This window comes from Arachis duranensis, chromosome 6, assembly GCF_000817695.3.
Source record: "Arachis duranensis cultivar V14167 chromosome 6, aradu.V14167.gnm2.J7QH, whole genome shotgun sequence".
Classification (NCBI taxonomy): domain Eukaryota; kingdom Viridiplantae; phylum Streptophyta; class Magnoliopsida; order Fabales; family Fabaceae; genus Arachis; species Arachis duranensis.
In genome coordinates, this window is record NC_029777.3 from 35,562,443 (window position 1) to 35,572,230 (window position 9,788).

A 9,788-nucleotide genomic window follows, 5' to 3' on the forward strand; every position below is an offset into this window, starting at 1 on the left:
ATCAAAACCCATCTCACCTCTCTCTTCTCTCGCCACTCTGTCCCTCAAGCCCGTCACCGGCTCCTCAAGCTTTGGTCGCCCCCTCAAGCTCGTCGCCGCTCAAGCTTTGGTCGCCCCCTCAAGCTCGTCGCCGCCTCAAGCTCTGTTCGCCCCCTCAAGCTTGTCACGGCCTCAAGCTCTGTCGCCGCCTTAAGCTCGTCGCTGCCTCAAGCTCACGTCGCCGCCTCAAGCTCGTCGCCGCCTCAAGCTCGTCGCCGCCTCGAGCTCGCGTCGCCGCTTCAAGGTCATCGCCGCTCAAGCTCTGTCGCGCTCTATCATAGTTCGTAAGCTCGCCTTCCTGCTTCAGCCATCAACGCTTCCTCGGCCCTGAGTCTGGGTTTAGGGTTTCAGCTTCGGCTCGGGTCTTCCATCAACGCTTGCTTCGTCTCTCTGCCTATGTGAGTTTCATCTTCAGCCGTGTTATTTCTCTTTCAATTTTATTACTGTAAATTATTAGTACATCTTGAATTTATTGCTCAAAGTTGAGTTTGTTGCTGAAATTATGATTTAGCTTATGTTAATCTACTGTAAATCATATTTGGAGAATTGAAGGTTTTTTGTTGCTGCCTGAAAGTTATCATAGTTTAAGTTTTTGTTGCTGCCTGAAAGTTATCATAGTTATCATAGCTGAAGTTGTTGCTAGAATTCTAGAAGTAGAATTTGTTGTCAGCTGTAAGTTGAATTTGATGCTGAACATATCATAAATGTGGTTGTTGTTGGAAGTAGAATTTGTTGCTGGATAATTGAGCTGAGTTGAATTTGTTACTGATCTTTGTTGTTGTTGTGTTGAATTTGTTCTGATTAGGGGAGGTTTTGCGATTATTTGTTTTTTAATTAAGAAGCATCATGTTCTATTTTTAATTTGTTTTTGGTTTTGATGTTTCCCAATTATTCTTCATTATCAAGGGAAAAACTAATTGATTTATGGAGTAGTTTATTTTATTTGATTTTAATTTTTCCATTCTTTTTATTTGGTGGTGTTTCAAATGAGAAATTAGTTTGTTCTATGTTATGGTGGTTGAATTCGATGGACTTTTATTGGAACTCTGTTTCATTGATGATGGATTATTCTAAAGAAGTGGCATTTGGTCATTACAAGGTGCTGCTCTTGCTATATTCTATTATTCTATTACTTCATCATCTCTGCGAGCGCAACCTTACTTGCCGCTTTCTGCTCTGGCTCCCTTCGTCTCAGGTAAGCTTCTATTTTTCCTCTTCCCTTGTTTTTTGCCTGATTATATGTTGAATAGTGAAACATTACTTGTAATGCGGTGGTTTATGTATTGACTATACTCTTGTGTGAAACCATTTTGAGAAAATTGATTTCTAATGTTTTATTTTGTTACTTATTTGTTTGATAAGAACATCCCTGGATTAAAGATGTAAGAAGTAATGCAGGTTATATTTTGTTTCTAATGTCTTCTTTTGTTTCTTGTGTTTATGATTTCTTTTTGGTATTTTTTATGAGCTTTGATTTATTTTTAGTGCCAATAGTCTTATATTTTTCAAGTTTTAAAATCTCAGTCGCGGTAAAGATTGACATCAGGGTAGGTTAAAAAGTGCAGTGGAGACAATACTTTCTTCCTCCTTGTTCTTCAAGTCCAGAACAAAAGTTTAGGCACCGCAAATTAGGTTTTGAAAGTATATAGTAACCTTAAGGGATTTGTTTTTGGTGATGATCAATCACTTTAATTCTATATATGCTCACATGACTTTAATTCAGAACATAAATCCAATAGAGATTGCACTGGAATTGGATATTAATGTTGCTTGTGTTGATAGAATTGCTTGCTTCGATGATATTTTTCTCTTAGTGCACATTATGGAGCATGCATTAATTGTTAACCACGTTTAGGTTGAATTCTAAGCTTGATTTAGCAGATCACTGCATGAAGCTTGGTCTGGGATTTAAAATCTTGACTTAAATTTATTTTTGTTTGCTTTTTCGGCAATGGTTATTGTTATCAGTGCAAGATGATGATTTTTAAGAGGAATGACTTGACTTTACTGTGATATCACGTACTGCAATTTTGAAAAGGCTTTTGATGAAGTTATTTTTTCAAAGGGGGAACCTAATGCTGTTTCTATTAGTAAGAGAGATGTCAAGCTTTTACAGCCAGAGACATTCATTAATGATACTATCATTGACTTTTATATTAAGCATGATAATAGAAGTTATAATGTTGCTATTATTTTAATGAGTATGTACTACTTGTATTATTCAGAAATTGGTTTTCTCCCCCTTTCTTTGTCATTTGTACATGCATATGTGTTATCTCCGTATCTCATCAATTACCTAGGAAAGGAAGGAGGGAAAATCTTTGTAAGAGTGAGCAATATGTATGCCAGTGTTGTAATTTTTGCAACTTCAATAATATACTTTTTCAATAGCTTCTTCTTTCAGAAGCTTGCTGATTTAGACAGAGATCCATCAAGTGCTTGTGACGGTAAAGCAGCATTTCAACTTATTTATATATTTAATTGGCATCTTTTAGATGGTTGGGATTTTCTAGGTCCTGTCAGAGTTCTATGCATTCACTAAATTTTCTATGATATGCGACAAATTTGAGTTGAGTTGAGATTTAAGAATATGTGACTGCAATGGGAACTTATGCAGATTGAAGGGTACTGGGAATATAACAAGTTCTATGAAGAAGGAGTTTACAACTGTGCTGGGTGTGCAACTCCTCTTTACAAGTCTTCCACTAAATTTGACTCTGGTTATGGTTGGCCTGCTTTCTTTGAGGGTTTACTTGGTGCCATCAATCGCTCAGTGAGTTCTTTTTCTTATTCAATATTTGGATATTCATCTCTCTTTTTTTTCCTTTGCTAACATTGATTGAATAAACCACTTTCAGCCAGACCCATATAGGAGGAGGACTGAGATAACTTGTGCAGCATGTGGTGGCCATTTGGGTCATGTTTTCAAAGGAGAGGGGTTCAAGACACCCACTGATGAACGCCATTGTGTTAATAGTGTTTCCGTTAAGTTTATTCCAGCTAATTCTGCTGCTTAACCATTATGGCCTATATGTTGAAAATTGAGAGAGCCTTGTGTTTCCTTTCTCATTTGTTCTTCCATTTGATAGGTTGATGCTGAGAGAGCCTATCATCGAAATGCCCTTGTCATTCTAGAGAAACTGTATACTGAGGTTAGCCCTTGTAGCTTGAACTACAAAAATGAGAGTCAAGATTCAAGAACTATGTTTGAAGAGAGATTTTATACTTTTACCAAAACTTACCATTATATATATATAGTTTCACTGTCTTTTTATTTAGTAGCTTTTGGGAGTGGATGCATGAGTAGATATTGCGAAATATGGTATGACGGTATGACCATCTTTTTCTTACTCCTTGTATTGCTATGCACTAGAGAGATTGTAACTGAAACTGGGTAAAAGAAAGTACTGATCAGGTTAATGATCTCTATTTCTATAGTTATAATATTGGCTACTAAATTGGATAGACTAATTTTGTACAAGCAGTTTTGTCAGGTTAATGATCTCTGCAGTTATTATTTTTATTATTGCTATTGAAGCTTTTTCTGCTCAACTCATCAGGTAAAAAATTCTGGAACTTATTCCATATGCAACCTATGCGTGACCAGAAGGTATAACTTATCATAATCAAGTGAAGAAGTTAGCTCTTTTAATATTTTGCCACACAAATTTTGTTTTGGATGGATAAGCACTTTTTTTTTACTCGGTTCAACAGAGAGAAGTACAGTATTTTATTGGTGTTCAACTCGACGATAGCCAACATGTGGAGCCTCTTCACAACTACATCATAGAAAATACTGCAAAAGAAGGAGAACAACTGGTTTGGACTCTATTCAAGTGCTTCATTAATTTACCATATACTGAGTCTCAAATCATTAAACTCTATTAACATCATTACACATTCAACTTATGCCAAATATTGAAGTCTCCAAAACCTAAAAATGGTGACTTCCATTAAAATTTATGTAACCTTGGTTTTGTAGATCCTGGACAGTGGAGAACATGTTTTGTAGATCCTTGGTTTTGATGACAAATTTCTGCATGTTCACTATGGTAAGAAAAAGAATTGTTTGTTATTTTTTTGGTTTCTAATCTTAATTTTGTAATGTTTATAGTGCTGAAAAAAGATGAGACACTTTGCTACTATGTGCAAGAATGTAAAAAATAGGATGTCTTGTGTCATCAAATTTTGTCACAAGTGCCTCTTAAACAGGTTAGTTTCAGTTTGAAAAAATTAGTTATAAGTAGAAAGGTAGAGTAACAAATATCTTTGGTTGTGTTAAATTAGATATGGAGAGACTAGAGAGAAGGCAGAAGAAGTGATGCAGCAAGAAGAATAGATTTGTATGTGATATTGAATGAGGAATGAACCAAAACATGTTGATAAATACATTTATCAAGGATTAGTGTAAGGACCAAGTTTCTTATGTAATGTGTATCAATTTTCTTTTTTTTTATATGGAATGTCCATAGAGTTTAAGTGTTATAAGATTGTTTTTTTTCTTTTCTCATAGTACGATCTCATTTTATTTGCATTACAAAGTAAACGTGTACAATGATTATTGATTAGTGAAAGAGGCTATAAAGATTTCATTTCGTGAATTTGTGAATTTGTAAGGCTACGCTTATAAAAAGTAGCTATGGTATACAATGGGGCTACGCTTTATAAGTGATGCAGTAGCGTTGAAAAGCGTAGTCTATTCTGGAAGAATGAAAGCTGAAAAGCGTAGCCTTTGGTCCTGAACAGCATCACTTGAAAAGCGTAGCCTATTCCCATACGCCAAAAGCGTAGCCCTTGGTGCAGAAAAGCGTAGCCTTTGAGAATAGGCAACGGCCGAATAGGAATCACCCCAAAAAGCGTAGCTGTAGCCCAAAAAGCGTAGCCGTAGCCTAAGGCATCATTTTTTTTCACTTTTAACTACACTTTTTAAGTGTACCTGAATGGGTGCTTTTCTTGTAGTGAGGGATTCACCATCTTTTTGCTTGAAGGTCTGAACACCCACTCTAAGCTTGCTCAGCTTTTGAGGAGGAAAGAATTTATCCAAGAAGGCCGTGAGCAGCTTATCCCAAGAGTCCAGGCTATCTTTAGGTTGTGAGTTCAACCATGTTCTAGCTCTGTCTCTTACAACAAAAGGGAAAAGCATGAGCCTGTAGACTTCAGGATCTACTCCATTCGTCTTAACAGTCTCACAAATTTGCAAGAATTCAGTTAAAAACTGGTAAGGATCTTTAGATGGAAGTCCATGAAACTTGCAGTTCTGTTGCATTAGAGCAACTAATTGAGGTTTCAACTCAAAATTGTTTGCTCCAATGGCAGGAATTGAGATGCTTCTCTTGTTCGAAAATTTCAGAAAGGTTGCCTCTGGATTATTGTTGTTGGGTTCGGCTGCCATCTCCTTCTCTTGTTCGAAAATTTCAGAAAGGTTGCCTCTGGATTGTTGTAATTTAGCTTCTCTTAGTTTCCTTTTCAGAGTCCTTTCAGGTTCAGGATCAGCTTCAACAAGAGTGCTTTTTTCCTTGTTCCTGCTCATATGAAAGAGAAGAGAATAAGAAAAGAAGAGGAATCCTCTATGTCACAGTAAAGAGGATCCTTATTATTAGTAGAAGAAGAAAAGAATAAAGAAGGGAGAATCCAAACACAAGGGTAAGGATAAAGGCAGTGATTGGAGATGAAGAGAGGTGAAGAGAAGTGTTAGTAAATGAATAAATAAATAGAAGAAGATGAGAGAGAGAATTCGAAAATTAATTTTGAAAAGGAGTTAATGATTTTTGAAAATTAAAGATAAGATAGAATTAAAATTAAAATTTAAAACAATTAGTTAATTAAAAAGAATTTTTTTGAAAAAGAGGGAGGTGTTTTCGAAAATTAGAGAAGGGAGAGTAGTTAGGTGGTTTTGAAAAAGATAAGAAACAAACAAAAAGTCAAATAATTAGTTGGAAGAGATATTAACATCAAATTTGAAAAGCTAAGAAGATAAGAAGTTAGATAAGATATTTTAAAATCAAATTTTTAAAAAAGATAAAATTTTGAAAAAGATATGATATAAAAGATAGGATAAGATAGATTTAATTTTTAAAGTTAAAATTAATTACTTAACTAACAAGAAACTAAAAGATAAGATTCTAGAATTTAAAGATTGAACCTTTCTTAACAAGAAAGTAACAACTTCAAATTTTTGAACCAATCACATTAATTGTTAGCATAATTTTTTAAAATAAAGATAAAATTAAGAAAAACATTTTTGAAAAACATTTTTTTAAAAGGAAATTTCGAAAATTAATAAGAAAAATGAAAAAGATTTGATTTTTGACAAAGTTTTAAAAAGATAAGATCTTTTTTAAAATTGAAAATTTGACTTGACTTGTAAGAAACAACTAATTTTAAAAATTTTTGACTAAGTCAACTCAAATTTTCGAAAATTATGAGAAAATTAAGGAAAAGATTTTTTTTTTGAATTTTTAATGATGAGAGAGAAAAACACAAATATGACCCAAAACATAAAAATTTTAGATCAAAACACAAGATTCATGCAAGAACACTATGAATGTCAAGATGAACACCAAGAACACTTTGAAGATCATGATGAACATCAAGAACATATTTTTGAAAAATTTTTTATGCAAAGAAAACATGCAAGACACCAAACTTATAATTCTTTAATGCTTGGACTCTAACAAACAAAAAATGCATATGAAAAACAACAAAAGATACAAAACAAGAAAACATCAAGATCAAACAAGAAGACTTACCAAGAACAACTTGAACATCATGAAGAACACTATGAATGCATGAATTTTCGAAAAATGCAAGAGATTTTTAAAGCATGCAATTGATACCAAACTTAAAAATTGACTCAAAACTCAAACAAGAAACACAAATTATTTTTTATTTTTATGCTTTTATTATTTTTTTGTGTATTTTATTTTATTATTTTTTTTCAAAAATAATTTTTGGGAAAAATGAAAACAAAGAAAAATTTTGAAAAAATTTTGAAAACTTTTTTTTGAAAAGAAAATTACCTAATCTGAGCAACAAGATGACCGTTAGTTGTCCAAACTCGAACAATCCCCGGCAACGGTGCCAAAAACTTGATGGACGAAATTGTGATCATCAACAATGGCTCCAAAGACTTGGTGCTCTCAAACATAAATCACACTTTGTCACAACTCCACACAACTAACCAGCAAGTGTACTGGGTTGTCCAAGTAATACCTTACGTGAGTAAGGGTCGATCCCACAGAGATTGTTGGTATGAAGCAAGCTATGGTCATCTTGTAAATCCCAGTTAGGCGGATTCAACTATATTAAGAGATTATTGGATTTTCGAATAATAATAATAAATTAAACATAAAATAAAGATAGAGTTACTCATGTAATTCAATGATGGGAATTTCAGATAAGTGTATGGAGGTGCTGTGTTCCTTTCGAATCTCTGCTTTCCTATTGCTTTTATCCAATCTTTGTCACTCCTTTCTATGGCAAGCTGTATGTAGGGCATCACCGTTGTCAATGGCTACATCCCATCCTCTCAGTGAAAATGGTCCAAATGCTCTGTCACAGCATGGCTAATCATCTATTGGTTCTCGGTCATGTTGGAATAGAATCCTTTGATTCTTTTGTGTTTGTCATCACGCCCAGCAATCGCGAGTTTGAAGCTCGTCACAGTCATTCAATTCCAGAATCCTACTCGGAATACCACAGACAAGGTTAGACATTCCGGATTCCCATGAATGCCGCCATCAATTCTAGCTTATATCACGAAGATTCTGATTAAGGAATCCAAGAGATATGCGCCCGGTCTAAGGTAGAACGGAAGTGGTTGTCAGTCACGTGTTCATAGGTGAGAATGATGATGAGTGTCACGGATCATCACATTCATCATGTTGAAGTGCAACGAATATCTTAGAATAGGAATAAGTCGAATTGAATAGAAAATAGTAATTACATTGAAACTTGAGGTACAGCAGAGCTCCACACCCTTAATCTATGGTGTGCAGAAACTCCACCGTTGAAAATACATAAGTGATGAAGGTCCAGGCATGGCCGAATGGCCAGCCCCCATGAAAGACCAAATGGTCAAAAGAACTAGATAGTCCAAGACATCTAATAAACTAGTAAAAAGTTCTATTTATACTAAACTAGCTACTAGGGTTTACAGAAGTAAGTAATTGATGCATAAATTCACTTCCGGGGCCCACTTGGTATGTGCTTGGGCTGAGCTTGATCTATCCATGAGCTGAGGCTTCTCTTGGCGTTGAGCGCCAGTTTACGTCATCTAATTACGAATAAAGTATGGACTATTATATATTTCTGGAAAGCTCTGGATGTCTACTTTCCAACGCCATTGAGCGCGCGCCATTTAAAGTTCTGTAGCTCCAGAAAATTCATTTTGAGTGTAGGGAGGTCAGATTCTAACAGCATCAGCAGTCCTTTGTCAGCCTCCCATCAGAGTTTTGCTCAGGTCCCTCAATTTCAGCCAGAAAATACCTGAAATCAAAGAAAAACACACAAACTCATAGTAAAGTCCAGAAATGTGAATTTAGCATAAAAACTAATGAAAACATCCCTAAAAGTAACTAGATCATACTAAAAACTACCTAAAAACAATGCCAAAAAGCATATAAATTATCCGCTCATCAATGAGAGATAGGAGTTTTCAAAAATTATTTTTGAAAACAGGTTAGTGATTTTTGAAAATTAAGAGAAGAACTAAAATTAAAATTAAAATTTAAAACAATTAGTTAATTAATTAAAAAAATTTTTGAAAAAGGGTGAGGAATTTTCGAAAATTTGAGAGAGAAAAGTAGTTAGGTAGTTTTGAAAAAGATAAGAAACAAACAAAAAGTCAATTAGTTAGTTGAAAAATATTTGAAAATCAATTTTGAAAAGATAAGAAGTTAGAAAAGATTTTGAAATTGATTTTGAAAAAGATATGATTTGAAAAAGATATTTTGAAAAGAATTGATTTTTATAATTAAAATTGATTACTTGACTAACAAGAAACTAAAAGATATGACTCTAGAGTTTAAAGATTGAACCTTTCTTAACAAGAAAGTAACAAACTTCAAATTTTTGAATCAATCACATCAATTGTTAGTGAAGTTTTCAATTTTGAAATAAAGATAAGAAAAAGATTTTGAAAATAATTTTTAAAGTTTTCGAAAATCATAAAAGAAAAATGAAAAAAATTTGATTTTTGACAAAGTTTTGAAAAGATAGGATTTTTAAAATTGAAAATTTGACTTGACTTATAAGAAATAGCTAAGTTTTAAAAATTTTTGACTAAGTCGTTGACAAACCCCAATTTGACGGTTTGTTGTGTACTGAATTTAGAGTATTTTGATAACCTTTTGTCACATTTAGTCTATGAATTAGCATGGTTTTGTTATCTCTCCCGTATTTGTGCCTAAGTGTAAAAACATGCTTTTCGATCCTTATTTTGATGAATTCTAATTTCTCTTTGATTCCATAAGATGCCTTGATGTGTTTGCTAGTAATCTCAGGTTGAAATAGGCTAGACATGGATCAAGGGACGCAAGGAAGGAAGCATACAAGTGGAGAGAAGCACAAAAAGCCAAAGAATTGATCCAGGCCGTGCACGCGTACGCGCACAAGGCGCTCGCGCGCACATTGCGAAACATGCCAAGGACGCGCACGCGTACCATGCGCGCACGCGCCGATGAGGGCACATGACTTCATTTATGTAACACGTGCCTGGCAATTTTGGAGAGGTTTCAGCAACCAACTTT

General features: G+C 34.3%; 1 protein-coding gene across 1 annotated transcript; it reads left to right on the forward strand.

Annotated features, from left to right (window-relative positions):
• Window positions 1-238: 238 nt before the first annotated feature.
• Window positions 239-4,051, forward strand: LOC107493559 (peptide methionine sulfoxide reductase B5). Its single transcript, XM_052263012.1, has 6 exons — window positions 239-437; window positions 1,038-1,234; window positions 2,657-2,812; window positions 2,898-3,023; window positions 3,129-3,191; window positions 4,022-4,051. The coding sequence occupies exons 2-6, from the start codon at window positions 1,046-1,048 to the stop codon at window positions 4,049-4,051; spliced, it is 564 nt and encodes a 187-aa protein (XP_052118972.1). The 5' UTR covers window positions 239-437; window positions 1,038-1,045.
• Window positions 4,052-9,788: the final 5,737 nt, after the last annotated feature.

Bases quoted from the DNA above. Each gene is read 5' to 3' on its own strand.
- LOC107493559 (XM_052263012.1), top strand. From the start codon at position 1,046: ATGTTATGGTGGTTGAATTCGATGGACTTTTATTGGAACTCTGTTTCA. The intron at 1,235-2,656 runs GTAAGCTTCTAT...GAACTTATGCAG, and splicing joins TCTGGCTCCCTTCGTCTCAG to ATTGAAGGGTACTGGGAATA. The intron at 3,024-3,128 runs GTTAAGTTTATT...TCCATTTGATAG, and splicing joins ATTGTGTTAATAGTGTTTCC to GTTGATGCTGAGAGAGCCTA.